The 16,262-nt window shown below is 44.4% G+C and overlaps 1 protein-coding gene and 1 long non-coding RNA gene across 6 annotated transcripts in view; one reads left to right on the top strand and one right to left on the bottom strand.

Annotated features, from left to right (window-relative positions):
• LOC147033760 (synaptic vesicular amine transporter-like) overlaps positions 1-16,262 on the bottom strand; it is a 201,397-nt gene that overhangs the window by 133,600 nt on the left and 51,535 nt on the right. For all 5 annotated transcript variants that reach the window (XM_085870347.1, XM_085870353.1, XM_085870362.1 and 2 more), the window contains 4 exons: positions 3,460-3,518; positions 1,922-2,005; positions 1,636-1,728; positions 891-980 (listed from right to left, as the gene is read on the bottom strand). In XM_085870347.1, coding sequence (XP_085726473.1) covers positions 891-980; positions 1,636-1,728; positions 1,922-2,005; positions 3,460-3,518 — 326 coding nt within the window. The remainder of the gene's footprint in view (positions 1-890; positions 981-1,635; positions 1,729-1,921; positions 2,006-3,459; positions 3,519-16,262) is intronic.
• Positions 861-10,077, top strand: LOC147033762 (uncharacterized). Its single transcript, XR_015055257.1, has 3 exons — positions 861-994; positions 9,272-9,395; positions 9,606-10,077. It is a non-coding gene; the product is annotated as an uncharacterized LOC147033762 (long non-coding RNA).

Raw genomic sequence — 16,262 nt, 5'->3', positions numbered from 1 at the left:
TTTGTTTTATGGATTTTGCAAGTATCGTGCTCTGCACGACGTCTTCTTGTTTGTTTGTCTGTCTGTCTGTGTGTAGGATATCTCAAAAAGTTGTGGACGGATCCAGCTGAAATTTTGTGGACAGGTTCGGTGTGTGACAAGGACGAACTGATTAAATTTTGATGAAGATGTGAATCTTGATCCGCCGACTACAATTTTCTATGTGATTCTTCACCATTGAGGGATTGGGCCAAAAACGATATATAACACAATATCTCAAAAATTTGTGGATGGATTCGGACGAAACTTGGTGGACAGGTTGGGTGTGCGGCAAGGACAAACTGATTCCATTTTGGTGAAGCTCCGATTCCAAATCTGGATACGAGAATTATTTAATTTGTATCATGATTCTTCACCATTGATACGGCCAAAAACGATATAGTTCTGTCTGGCATATTTCAAAAATGTATTGGGCCCGATATGTTCTCGTGGCTCAGACATTGCGTGGTGGAGGTATGCGCTCTACCGAATGGCCGTTCTCGTAGATCATGTGTTATATTTAAATCAAATTATCAAAAACTTCAAATGTGAAACTGACAAATGCCAAGATTATGGGGAGGTCGAACTATCTGATAAGTGTGAGTGCACAGGTATAAATAAGCTACCAAGTGTCACGAGTGCGTATCGTACTGTATATAATGACGTGTTTTAATATCACAGAACAACATTATTGTGGATATGAACAGATATAGCTCATGATCCAGTAGTCATGGTACGCATCCTGCCACAGCACTCATATCACTAGTCATGTGAATTTGTCACATGTGATAAAAGGCAGTGTGTGAGAATGTTTACATTTTCTTGTTTACACCCCAGGCCGACTGGCTTGAGAAACTATGCTTGAGAAATACCTCCGTCGAAGAGGGCCAGCGTCGCGAGAACCAGGAAGGGTGCAGTCTTCCCCACAAATTCGTACATGATACTCCCAAAAGGGGGTCCCACTGCAAGCAACATGGTACGTGTGATACAAACACAAAACTCTACAATGTTGACACGAAACATTGAGGAAGGAGGATGACGGGAGAGATAAATGAGAGGAGGGGAGGATGTGCTTTGTATGGAAGTGAAGGAAAGAGGTTTGGGGAAGAGAACGGAGTGAGGGGAAGGAGGAGGGGGGTGCATGCAGCATATTGGGGGGGGGACTTGGAGGGGCATGGGGAGGGAGGAGGGGGATGTATGCAGCATACGGGGGGAAGGAGGGACTTGGAGGGGCGTGGCGGGGGGGGACGTCAACAATTCTGCCATATTAATTTCTCTATGTAATAAACAGGTGGTCCCATAAAATGGAACCAGCAGAGTGCTTTGAATGATTAAGAGGTTTATGCCACAAAGAGTTCAGAACCAAATGATTTCATGGATTGAAAAATATTTTGAATTATTTCCACATGAGCTAAAGCAGAACATTTGTTGTCAAAGGTGTGTGTGTGTGTGTGTGTGTGTGTGTTTTTTTTTTTTAAGGAGGCAGGGATAGACAATCTATCAAACGCATTATCAGAAAAAAGTTTGTTTTGCCAGAATACACAGCCATCAACTTTTCTATTAGCTATTAAACAGAGGTCAAACAACGATTTTACTCCACCATCGATCTACCCTCACCTAAGACTCCCATGGCAAGACCCCCAAGAGCAATTCCCATAGCGTTTCCTCGCTCCTCATCCTTAGGGTAGATACTTGCAAGCATTCCCATCCCTGTCACATCACAGCAGATCCATCATAAGTCAGTCATTGCATCCAGTACCACATATGACGTCAGTGGGTTTTCAAACAATCCCAACACATAATCAACATGTACCCTGAAAGATGATTTATCATTCGTGTGGCAGGAAGGCAAATCAAGTTGGAGTGTGCTAAGTGAAAAAGGTGAGTGGTGATCAAACGTTACCAGCAACGGAAGAACAGGAAGAGCCAACACCTTGCAACGAACGAGCCACGATGAGCAGAGAATAGCTCTGGGCGAAAGCAAAAACTGCGCAGCAACATAGGTTTATCATCATTACCATCACCATCACCAGTTACAGGTTATCATCATTACCATCATTATCATTGCCATCACCAGTGACAGGTTATCATCATTACCATCACCATCACCAGTTACAGGTTATCATCATTACCATCACCGTCACCAGTTACAGGTTATCATCATTACCCTCATTGTCATTACCATCACCAGTGACAGGTTATCATCATTACCATCATTATCATTGCCATCACCAGTGACAGGTTATCATCATTACCATCACCATCACCAGTTACAGGTTATCATCATTACCATCACCGTCACCAGTTACAGGTTATCATCATTACCCTCATTGTCATTACCATCACCAGTGACAGGTTATCATCATTACCATCATTATCATTGCCATCACCAGTGACAGGTTATCATCATTACCATCACCGTCACCAGTTACAGGTTATCATCATTACCCTCATTGTCATTACCATCACCAGTTACAGGTGATCATCATGACCATCACCATCACCAGTTACAGGTTATCATCATTTTCATTACCATCACAGTCACTGTCACCAGTTACAGTTTATCATCATTACCATCACTGTCACTAGTTACAGGTTATCATCATGACCATCACTGTCACCAGTTACAGGTTATCATTGTTACCATCACCATCACCAGTGACAGGTTATCATCATTATCATCACCATCACCAGTTACAGGTTTTCATCATTACGATCACTGTCATCAGTGACAGGTTATCATCATTTCCATCATTATTATTACCATCACCGTCAGCAGGAACAAGCGATACATACGACTTTTACCAGTAACCAACACAAGTTTCCTTTAGGAAATGTCACACCTGGACTGGAGCATCACTCCAAGAAGGACAGGTAGATTACCTCCTCCTTGAAGGCGTTCAATGAGAAATCTGATGGTGTGTCTAATTCTCCTGCGAATATCTTGGTTTCCAACAGGATACCCACGATGGGTTTTATTATTTTTAAACATAAAAATCTATCCACACTTTGTCTAACTTGGTGTGTTTTAGAACAGTTATTATATAAACATCAACGATTTCCAAGACATAAAACACATTCGCCAGACACGTATATTTTTATGCTTTATCGTCACCTTCAGACCAGTTATAAAGCACACACACACACACACACACACACACACACACACACACACACACACACACACACACACACACAAACACACGCGCACGCACACGCACATAAACACACACACACATTCACACACCCACACACGCACACACACACACACACACACACACACATACACACACACACACACACACACACACACACACACACACACACACACACACACACACACACACACACACACACACACAGGAACTTGTGTCATTACAACCATGTGGCTGACAATTTGAAAAAGATGAAGAACATTTATCTTCCACATGATGCACTTACTGAGTGTGGAAATGAATAAAATAACGAATCCGATGACCATTGGGATGTCATAGCCAATCCTGGTGGAGGCAAAAGCACTTGAGATAAGTTATCATGCCATGAATTACCACAATAAGCAAGTGAACATGATGGATAACACAGTCCCATGAATGGATCAATCACGGTATACATTACACATGCTCAATCCATCCCTGTACACCAATCACATTGCTCATTTCCTCCTCGCGCCGGTGTCATGCCCTCCTAATACCCTAACAGCAATAAGCTACGATCATATTTTCCATCCTGTGTGTTTCCTCCATATCACTGTGTTTTCCCACAACATGAGCCTGCACTGCACATGTGCAGCAACTTCTCCATTTATCTAAATCAGAGTTGGTGGCATAATGGCTGGAGAGTCTGCTCAGATTCTGGGGGAATGGTGATTCAAACAATGGCTACAGAGTCTGCTCGGGGTCTGGGGGAATGGTGGTTTGAACAATGGCTACAGAGTCTGCTCGGAATCTGGGGGAATGGTGGTTCGAACAATGGCTACAGAGTCTGCTCGGGGTCTGGGGGAATGGTGGTTCGAACAATGGCTGGAGAGTCTGCTCGGAGTCTGGTGGCTTGAACAATGGCTACAGAGTATGCTCGGAGTCTGGGGGAATGGTGGTTCGAACAATGGCTGGAGAGTCAGCTCGGGGTCTGGGGGAATGGTGGTTCGAACAATGGCTGGAGAGTCAGCTCGGGGTCTGGGGGAATGGTGGTTCGAACAATGGCTGGAGAGTCTGCTCGGAGTCTGGGGGAATGGTGGTTCGAACCCTAGCCGACCGATTCATACCAAAAACATTAAAAATGGGATGTGTTCTTTCCTTGCATGATTAGATACTCAGCATTTAAAAAGGATAAAACAAAGACAAACGACCAAACATTGGCAACCATTGTGCACACCTGATGGGTTTAATGGGCACCCCCTGTGTTGAAGTTCCTTATGAGGGAACTTATCTTATTAACAAACTAGCAAGCCCCTGGAACCCAGGCCAAGCTTTTGTTGCGTTGTTTGTTGCTCAAATTTTTATTTATTTTGAAATTGTAAGAATGGGAAAACAGGTACATTAAGGGTACATTGACGTCACTTCACATGATCCAGTCACAGTGCACCTTGCTTCGCACAACCAATCAGCAGCGTCTCACAACTTGTCGCCAGGACAAGAAACAGAGCCAACGAAGGTAGACAGAGGAAGTGTTTTCACCCCTGTTGGTTTGGCTGTCTGTCTGTCTGTCTGTCTGTCTGTCTGTCTGTCTGTCTGTCTGTCTGTCTGTGAGCAAGATATCTCCAAAAGTTGTTCACTGATTCGGATGAAACTTGGCGAACAGGTTGGGTGTGTGACGAGGACGAATTGATTAGATTTTGATGAAGATCCGGATCTGGATCCGGATACTGATCTATCAGTTTTAAAAATTATTCTCCACAATTTAGATAGGGCCAAACACGACATATTTCGCCCGATATTTCAAAAGGTTTTGGATGGGTTATGATAAAACTTGGTGGATGAGTTTGGTAGGTGACAAGAACAAGCGGATTCCATTTTGGTTCAGGTCCGAAATCCGATTCAGTCTTTAGATGTGACACAAAACTTAAACTGTTCAGGCTGGTGGAGGTAATACGGTCGACCAGGTGAACATGATACGGTCTACCAAGTGCCGTTCCAGTTCACACTTGCTTTGTCTGGGGATTTATCGATATCGATGTGAATACTGTTCTGAAAACATTTTTGTCTCAATCAAATTTTTGTTGCCGTTTCACTTCCTGCATTCTTGGACTCCTTAGTGATCAATATGAGACCATTTTCAACTTTGTGCAACCAGTGATTTTGGAGGAGATGCAATAATGACACACATACACTGGCCGACACTGGATCTTATTATGTAGGTAAAACACACTAGTGATGTCTGTGCTTGCCCCACTGTTCTCATCCAAACTACTACCTCCCACATCCCCACCCCCAGTAAATCTAAGTTGATGAATTGTTGGATTTAATTAATATGGTGTAGATGTAGCACAGGTTTGAAGGGCCAAATGGTTTCTTCCTGGATCCAAGTTCCTTGTGAATATTTAGTACATGACATACGACTTTGCTTAAACCTCGGAGAGAACACTGGAGCGGCGTAGACAGAGAGTGTCAGCTGAGTTTGACCCTGAACAGCATGGCTGAGTGTGGAGGTGATTCCTGTTGCAGAAAACGTGGGTGTAAAGAGCCTTCTGAGGATGTCTGTATCTTCTTGTGCCAATCGAGTACCACTCTGGGACATTTCCTTGGGATGTGTGATAAATAGAGCCGAGACAGTCCAAGTGCATTTGTCAAACAGCTGAAGTAGTACGTATCACAGAGCTGGTACACAATGCTGAAGAACTAAGACAAAATGAGGAGATGGAAGTGTTCTTTTACGAGCCAAGAGATGCAGTTTGGCGACCAACGAATGTTGATTGCACTTCTCGGAGGGGGGAGGGGGGGGGTTGATGATCTGAAGTGCTGTTTTGCTGGAAACAGTGTTTGCACAGCCATGCAACTGTGAGCGAGTTCAGCTCAGGAGGCTCCAGTAAAACTCCGGTCAGTGTTCTGAATCGGTAAGAGTGAGCTCTTGGTTGATACATGTCATATAAAGCTTTAAAACTGTTTTCCTTTCCCATTCTCCACTGTCCATTGTTTAAAACCAGGTTTGGTTTCAGACCAGGTCATGCCACCCTGGACATGCTGCTTCTGCTCTCTCAACAATGGATGGAGGTCCTCAGTGCCAGACATGAAATCAAAGCCATATCCCTAGACATATCGCGTGCTTTTAACATGATCTGGCACCCTGCCCTACTCACCAAACTCTCTTCCTATGGTATCCAAGGCCATCTCCACTCATGGCTCGCAGACTTCCTCTCCTGTCGCAGTCAACGTGTGGCCCTAAATGGAGTTCTTTCATCCCCTCTTCCTGTCCAGGCTGGAGTTTCCCAAGGCAGCGTTCTGGGCCCTGTTCTTTTTCTGATTTTCATCAATGATCTATCCGACCCTCTGGAAAATTCTCTTTATCTCTTTGCTGATGACTCCACCCTCTGCCGTACCATCTGTCATCCCTCAGATCGTCAAGCAGCAGCTTCTTCACTCACTGCACATCTGGGTAAAATCATAAACTGGTCCAACACGTGGAACATGTCTTTCAATCCTGACAAATCTAAACTATCACTATGTCTCTCCGAAAGGACCGTTTAGAAACACCCCCATCAAATTTCTCAACAATCCTCTGGAAGAAGTCCTTTCTTTCAAGCTTCTGGGTCTCACGATCTGCCATGATCTTTCCTGGGAAAGTAACATTTCAAACCTGGCCTCCAAAGCCAGTCGCCGATTGGGAATCCTCCATCGTGCAAAGTCCTTCCTCGGCCCACCTCTGATCCTGACCACATAAAAAGCTTTCGTCCGCAGCTTTATGGAGTACTGCTCTCCCCTCTGAGCTGGTGCTCCTGCCTCCCACCTTTCTCAGCTTCACGCTGTGGAAACCAAGACATCTTGGATCATTGGTATCTCCCGCGATGAGGCTGAGTCTTTGGGCCTCTCACTCTCTCACCGCAGGCAGGTTGTTGGTCTTTCTGTCTTCTGCCGTCTCCTCTCCGGTCTTGTTCCCCCCTGCTCTGTCTGTGATTTTTCCCCACCATATTTCTGCAGGGCCTCAAGGTCCCCAACAACCCCCTTCTGGTAAAACGACTAAAATCACGAATCACTGCTCACTTTCACTCTTTCTTTCCTCTTTTCCCCCACCTTTGGAATAAACTCCCTCACTCTGTTCAATTCTATTCTTCCCTCCAGGCCTTCAAAACAGCTGTTCACCATGACCTCTTATTATCCCCCATCCAAATCCTCGATCTTTTATACCCCCGTTAATCCACCCCAAACCCGCCTCCTTCAAATTCCCTGCATTCCTTCCTGAAAGTCCCTGTAATGTCCATCTTGTATACCCCATGTTCCCTGCCCAATCCCTCTCTCTTCCACAGATCTCCTAATGTCTCTGTTCCCCACTGTTTTGTCCTTCCCACTCCCACCCCTCTTGTCTCATGCCCCCCCTTGCTCTGCGTTGTGTATTAGCTCTCATACGAGCGAGCGTCGACAAGGTATACAAAAATAAATAAATAAACGTTAAAACTGTTCTCTTTTCCCATTCTGTATTTTCCATTGTTTAAAACTGCTCTCCTTTCCAATCCTGTGTTGTGCATTACGCCTGGTGTTGGCTTAATGGTTAAGGTGGTGGGCTTGGGATCCCAGGATCCTGAGTTCAAATCCCCATTGGCTGTTGAATTAATACCAGGTGGGGTGGACGCTGCCTGTCATCCTTCTGAGGTCGGCAAAATGAGTGCCAGCTTGCTGGTATCCTGTGTCGGAATGGTGACCCATCCAGGATTGTACCGAATAGCCAAAGAGACTGTTTCGGCAGCACAAACGCCCTGCACAGAGTGTGGTCCCAATGGATGGATTGTCCATTGTTTAAAAGTGTTCTCCTTTCCCATTCTGCATTTTCTATTGTTTAACTTAAAACCTACTCTCCTTTCCCATTCTGTATTTTCCATTGTTTAAAAACTTTAACACTGTTCTCTTCTCCTTTCCCATTGTGTATTTTCCATTGTTTAAAACTTTAAAACTGTTCTCTTTCCCATTCTGTATTTTGCATTGTATAAAACTTTAAAACTCTCACAAAACGGTGAAAAAACAAACTGCATGCATAATTGCCGAAAAAAGAACCCCATGGACTATTTCACTATGGCTTGCAAAAGCAGCTTGTAGTGCGCGGCGATCCTGTTTGTTAATTATCTTTGCACTCAATGAAGTTACACTTTCGACACATTTCTTAACCTTATGTTCACTCAATATAATCGTATGAACAGTAGAAAAAGTTAACTTTTAATGTTTTGCTTAAATAAATACACTTAGTTATAAAAATCGGTAATTTGTTTAAGATTTTCACATTTTACTCCAGATTTCCACTCTTATTTAGTCCACGAGATCCGATTCTCAAATCCAATATAATGTTTCTGTTATACATTTTAATTAATCCATGAGAGTAGATCGTGTTTCCAAGGCAAGGCATGTTTGAATAGGCCAAATCAATATGGTGGCTCAGACCCCCTGCGAGGAGAAATTGGGCTGGCTGACCAAGGATAAGCTTTTCATGGAGGTAAGCATTTTATTATCTTCAAAAATGGGTGTTAAATTTACCAAAACATCCAATTTTCATTCATGCATTCCCTTGGAGTTCTATGAGTGTGCAGGCAAAGTCTGGGACCCCTAGCTTTCATGGTTTTGGAGTTATGGAGGAGATACATTGGCACACACACACACACACACACACACACACACACACACACACACACACACACACACACACACACACACACACACACACACACACACACACTGAAGAGATCAAACTAAACACTGTTATCGTTGAAGGAGGTTACATGCCATTCGGAAATACCTGCAAAAAACACATACAAATCAAAATTCACTGGTTGCAAAAGTATTCAGCCCCTTAGGTCAGTTCTTGGTGGATGCACCTTTTGCAGCAATGACTGCTTTTAGTGTTTTTGAGTGGGTCTCGACCTGCTTTGCACAGTGTTACAGATCAATAATATGTCACATGATTGAAAATGTTGCTGAGGTATATGCTGTGGAAAAGGCAAGTAAAATTAAATAAGAACTGTGGTTATTGTGTGAAAGGACACTTTGTGCAGACAGGTACATACATATGTGGCACTCAATAGAGTGCAGGAATGTCAGTATCACTTTGTACGATGCAGTGTTTGGATAGTGTGCCTTTGAAGACATGCTGATCCAGACCATGGACAAGCCTCTGCACAGACAAGGAATGCATCTACCTTGTCACCAGGCTTTGGAGTGACCTTCTGCACAGCACAATATAGGGTGAGCACAGAGCCATATGAAGGAGAGGGAAATGCGATGTGAAGCAGAGACAAAGAGAAGGGCGAACACGATGCAGACTGTGAGAGATGAAACAATTGCAGCATGAGGTTGAGAACATTTTATGAAACCGGGCTCAAACCAGCAATGAGGGTCCTGTGAGGGTTGCATGCTCACCACGACTGAGTGTTACATGTTGACCACCGCCCCCAGATTCCATCGAGCTGCATCATTGCAGATGCTGGTCGAACCTTCCTGCTGGCCGGTTGGGTTCTCAACGAACCTATATTATCTTGCTGCGGTCACAGGGCTGATATCCAAGCAGACGAACCCTCTCTGAATACATCGATACAACCAAGGCCAAGTTCTTCCTCATCCCCTGGCACTGCTGGATGCAGTGTAGTCCTTAACCACGAGTAGTGAACACAGATTCATCTGCTTGCTTTGGTGGTATGAAGATCACCCTCTGGGGACTCTCAACGCGACTGGCCAGTCGGACATCACTTTGTGTGCACTCGTGCACTCATTAGGGCAACAGAACTTGCTTCCAACGTGAACACGACAGACTTTGACACCAAGTCACCAAGTGGTATGCTGATGGTTTATTTTATGAAGATACATGAGATAAGTTGCAATCTTGAAAGTCGTGAGTTCATTCAAAACTGCATTGAAACTGTGTGTGTAACTGGAGAGTTTTAAAAGTATTGAACCTGGCATGTAAAACTGTGGGGAGTATTAAAATCATTGTGATGGAATCTTGTGAAATGGCATTAGCATTTGAAAGGTAGACAATAGGGATTAATATTCTGTAAAGCCAACACTCCTCTGAGGCAATGGCACACAATATATAGCGATCCAAAGGCAGTTATTTCATTAGTATTTGTTTAGTCAGTCCTTTCCATATGTCTTGTGGGTAAATGGGAAAGGTGCGTTGCGTAGGGCTTTTATTTACGTCTTCAATCCTCCATTCTTTCTTTTATTTCATCCCTTTAGTTTACTTTACCTCATACACAAACCACACAAGCATGCATACAGGAAAATAATGACGCCAGGAATGCGAGGAAGCACAGCAAGGTTCATTTGCATACGCGCGCCATTTTCCATTCAAACTGCGCGCCAAAATCCAACTGCCTCCTCACCTCAGACCTTCATTATGCTCATCACAACGTTACAACACTCACCATAACCACTGCACATATCTTCTAAAAATCCCCACAGCAACCGACATCCATGCCTTCACCACAAACGCCACAGCTACAAACAACTCCTCCAGCCTCTTCGCCGCAACCCCACATCTACAACCACATCCCCCAATCACTTCACCGCAAACGTCACAACAATTCTCTCACCTTCCTATTACCGCCACAACTGCCATAAACTCCTTGGACGCTTACCGCAGACTCAGAGGATGCAAAAGGAGGAAGGATAATGAGAATCAGAGTGTTTCGGCGAGTAACTCGAAGCGCAACCATGCGCTGTGGTACATTCAAAGACATACGGATATCTCTGGGGTTTTCCCAAATAACCACACTTAAATGGAGCACAGCGCACATTCGGGGCCGGAGAGCACTCACAAAAACTCTCACCCCATGCTAATCAGGGAGCTCTAATGCATGGTGCAGCGCAGGAACGAATGAAGCCATTTTTGATTCCGAATCCTGGCGGGGCATGGCTACGGTGTGGGGCGACTGCTATGCACCAATGGGGGAGCTCGGAAATGCATACAGCATTGTTTTTATCCGATTATTGGCTCCTCTCCCCATTCAGGGCCCATAAAATGAGCAACTCAGCTTACAATCGCAGCAGACTTCACTTCTCGAGGCGGTCATACAAAAGCTCTGTAGTGTCCGAGCAAATCTCGCCACAAGTCAGCGCGACCGAGAGGAGAGGGTGGTGCAGCCGAGCGAGGAGATCGGGGTGGAGCAAACGATTGCCAAAACGGGCTGGGATCACCCCCGGGTCATCGACGCTCAGTTTTCGGCTGCAACTAACAACCAACATTCACATTTACAGACCCTCGCACAACTTCGAAGTCTTTCTCTCACACATATTTCTCTCCCATCTACACTACCGGTCAAAAGTTTTAGAACACCCCCATTTTTCCAGTTTTTACTGAAATTTAAGCAGTTCAAGTCCAGTGAATAACCTGAAATGGTACAAAGCTAAGAGGTAAACTGCCAGAGGTTAAAAAAAGTTTAGGTTACCAAAAACTGAAAAATAATGTAAATTTCAGAGTTGTTAAAAAGGCCCTTTTCAGGGAACAAGTAATGGGTTAGCAAATGCAGCTGTTCTGCAGCAATGGAATTAAATTAAGGCTTGAAAGTTTATGCAAAGAATTCCGACAGGTGTCCAATCTTTTGTTGATAAGTTACAAACCCTCTGTCTGTATAAAAGCAGTGTTGGAACAGACTGTGTTGCTGCACCCTCTGAAGCATTATTTGGACAATATCGCACTGCAGGAAGTAGAATATTGCAATCATAATGGTGAGAAAAAGACAATTAACAAAGGTAGACAGACAGACCATTATAACCCTTAAAAGTGTATGTCTTTCCTTTTGAGAGATTGCAAAGGAAGCCAAGGTGTCAGCGAGTCCAGTTTCTTACACCATCAAAAGGCACTTGAAAACTGGAGGAAACTCTGACAGGAAGAGGTCTGGCAGACCCAAAGCCACAACACAATCAGAAGACAAGTTTCTGAGAGTCAACAGCTTGCGTGATAGGCGGCTCACCGGACAGCAGCTTCAAGCACAGCTTAACACTGGTCGAAGTAAGGAAGTGTCAGTTTCAACTGTGAAGAGAAGACTTCGAGCTGCAGGTTTGACAGGTCGAGTGGCAGTAAGAAAGCCATTGCTGAGATGGCAAAATAAGAAGAAGAGGCTTGCCTGGGCCATGAAGCACTGCCAGTGGACGACTGAAAACTGGAAGAAGGTCTTATGGACCGATGAATCAAAATTTGAAATATTCGGTTCATCATGCAGGGTTTTTGTACGCCAAAGAGTAGGCGAAAGGATGGTTCCTCAGTGTGTAACACCAACTGTCAAACATGGAGGAGGAAGCATGATGATCTGGGGCTCTTTTGCTGGATCCAGAGTTGGCAACTTGCACAGAGTGACTGGCACCCTGAACCGAAAGGGCTACCACAGTATTTTGCAGCACCATGAAATACCCTCTGGTCTACGCCTAGTTGGTCAGGGGTTCATCCTACATCAAGATAACGACCCAAAACATACCGCCAGGCTATGTCAGAACTATCTTGGAAGAAAAGAACAAGACGTTAGGCTTCAAGTCATTGAATGGCCAGCAGAGTCTCCAGACTTAAATGCCATCGAGCTGGTTTGGGATGAACTGGACAAAAGGGTGAAAGCAAAGCAACCTACAAGTGCAACACATTTGTGGGAACTTCTGCAACAGTGTTGGGAAGAACTTTCCGAACAATATTTGACTTTCATTGTCGAAAGAATGCCACAAGTATGTTCGGCTGTTATGTCTGCAAAAGGTGGCTACTTTGATGCGTCAAATATTTAGATTAAATTTTGTTCAACAAAACTATTCCATGATTTCTTTTTTGTCTGCAATTGTTTATTTGTTCTATGCTTTAATTTCAGAGTCCATTGAAACATTACACTGCTTAAATTTCAGTAAAAACTGGAAAAATGGGGGTGTTCTAAAACTTTTCACCGGTAGTGTACATCTCATCCACTGTGGACGCACAAGATCAATCGGCTAGGGCAAGTCCCGCACAACCGTTCTTTTCAGAGTGACCTGACTGACTCACACCTCTTACACTTTCCTCTGACACCACGCCACACGACATGCTGCGCTGCATTTGCACCACTCACTCCCACACCATAGACACCTTCAGTTTTCCTCCCTCCTCCCCCTTCCTAAGTGATTGAGTTGCACCGGTCCACCGAACGCGCCAGGTACCACAAGGTCGCTAGTCCTCAACGGCCTCTCATCTTTCTGGGCTATCTCTAATTTTCAATGGGTGGACGTGTGATGATGCCTGTCATGTATAGTATAAGTTAAGACCATCTAAGTTTATCGGTGTAAATCAGCACTGTGTCTTCTTTTGTGAATATTGCATTTCTCTTATCGCACCAATGAATTCCTTGCTTTCCCTTGCTGTACATCTGTGAATAAACCCATCCTGTTAAATATAATTTTCCTCGCTAGTTAAAAAAAATCTGCATTGTTATAAATGTACTCAGCTCGTTTTTGTCTTTTCCTTCATTGGTCTAGCATGGTCCGCACAGCCTAGCCGGGAAGTTATACCCCCAAAATCTGCCTATAAGCCAGTGCGTACTTGGCAGTTTTGCTCGGTTGCACCTGATACGGTAAGTAACGCAAGTACACATCGAGGGCGTGATTTCCCGATAAGGCGACCACGCGTTCCCAGTTCAACAGTAGTCAGATGGAGGACACTGGGTCACGTGGTCAAATTATTGGCATTCACGGTCGATTTGCGACATGCTGCGACACCAACTTATTCGTGTGCGACAGCCTGTGATTCCTGGTGAGTCTGGAGAGAAACCAGGGACAGCCACCCCACCTCCCCCTTGTAGTACCCCCGCCCACGACTCGAGCACCGCAACAATAAATTTGGTATTAAATATTCTTCTGTTTCATCTGTTAAACAATAGATGGAACACTTAATTGTGGTCTGTTAAACTTTCTGTCATGCTCCCCTTGGGGTAACTGGTGCACTCACTTCTGTGCACAGAGGCAGCGCGCAACAACAGTGATATGGTAAAATATTTGCCCATTCTTCACCTGAACATTTCTTGAGTTCTGCTAAGTTCGATGGGGATCGTCGATGGACTGCAATCTTCAAGTCTTATACGTGGGGTTTCCAAATATGGCGAATCCGCAAATAGTGGAGTCCGACAGTATGTGTGTGTGTGTGTGTGTGTGTGTGTGTGTGTGTGTGTGTGTGTGTGTGTGTGTGTGTGTGTGTGTGTGTGTGTGTGTGTGTGTGTGTGTGTGTGTGTGTGTGTGTGTGTGTGTGTATATATATATATATAATATATATAATATATTATATATATATATATTATATATATATATATATATATATATATTTATATATATATATATATATATATATATAATATATATTATATATATTATATATATATATATATATATATATATATATATTATATATATTATATATATATATATTATATATATTATATATATATATATATATATATTATATATATATATATATATATATTATATATATATATATATATATATATATATATATATATATATATATATATATATATATATATATATATATATATATATTGTTACGGCTGTGGAAATTCGCATTACACCATAAAGGGCCCTCAGGTGAGATATCTCGATAGGTACATGTGTAGTTAGCCCAAACCCGCTGCATAGAGGGAATTTATGTGATCCATTCGGGCTGCGATCCTCCAGTTAGTCGTTTTTCTTTCTCTAGCTTTGATTTCAAACGAACAAAAACCGCCAACGATGCTGGTGGGCTTTCCCCGCCATTCTTCCCCGCACTTGGTGCGAGGGAAGGGGGGAAGGGCGGCTCGCCGCCGATTGGTGGATGGACAATGTGAGGCGGTCGGGGTGAGGGAACGCCCCTTTTCGAGAACCCTCTCGAAGGAGGGTGGAGCCGAAAACAGGGCGGAGTGAAGGGCGGAGCCCCGCGCTATAAAAGTCGGACACGGGCGGGCGCGTTCTCTCCCTCTTTCTGCGCCCTCCCTCTTCCTCTCACTCTCTCCCTGACTCGTGAAACTCGCCTCCGTCTGAAGTCGTTGTTGGGTCATCGCCGAGCTGTGTCGTCGTGGTCGAGTGTCTCTGCGTCAGTGTGGAGCTCGTGGAGCCCGAGGAGCTCGTTGAAGTCGAGCTGTGTCGTCGTCGAGTCTGGTCGAGTCAGCAGTGGAGGACGGCGAAGGAGACGGAGCTAGGAGTGGAGGTCGTGGGAGGACTCGACGGCCGCACCAAGGGAAGTCCTTTCTTTTCTTTGGGTTTGTGTAAATGACTGTGGGTGGCGCCTGTCCGACAAGTAGAACTGTTTAAGTGTTGCCGTGTGTACGCGTATTCGGTTTTAACTCTTCTTTTGCTTTATATGTGCATTTTGATTTTTGCGACTGTAAATACGTGCCTTCTGTGCTGGTCTGTGTGAAATAAACATGCTTGTGTGAACTTGTTCCCCATTTTGCTGCACCCTTTCCTTCGTTTGAATTTCCATCTTGCATCACGTAAGGGGTTTGTAGTGGGTGCAACATCCCGGTAATTAGTCGGAACCGTCAAGGCCGACGATAACACCGCTCGGTTATCACTGTAGCACGGAACGGACCGCTTAAGTTGTTCGTGTCCAGAGTCGGCATGTGGCGTGGTACGATCGCCCGGTCGACCATTCGCGCAGGTACTTAGGTAGATCGAATTTGGCGAGCAACCCTATCCTGCGCGGGTGAGCAATTGGCACGATCGTGGTGAGGTTAAACCCCCACCCGTGACTAGCTCCCGGCGTTGTTCCGAGAGGGTCACGACAGAAATGTCCGTCTGGTGGGCGACGTGCCGCGATTCGAGTTACGTGGCCGTTCGCACGCCGGCGGGTGCGAATTCGCAAATATATATATATATATATATATATATATATATATATATATATATATATATATATATTTATATATCCGGAAATATATATATATATATCCGGAACCGGAAGTCTCAAATTTGCCCCCCCTCTCATCCACCAACCTGCCTCCCTCCACTGCCCTCTCACCTCCATCTCTTCACTCCACCTCCTCAAATCCTCAACTGCCTTCTTCCTTGTCTCTTGTCCCCCCTCTCCCCCAGCACCGCAGAGCCTTTTCTCCTCCT

Source organism: Eptatretus burgeri, chromosome 1 (assembly GCF_056783735.1).
Source record: "Eptatretus burgeri isolate ZD-2024b chromosome 1, Ebu_testis_v1, whole genome shotgun sequence".
Lineage (NCBI taxonomy): Eukaryota > Metazoa > Chordata > Myxini > Myxiniformes > Myxinidae > Eptatretus > Eptatretus burgeri.
Note: the sequence above shows the minus strand (reverse complement) of the source record. Positions and strands in the feature narration are given on the sequence as shown.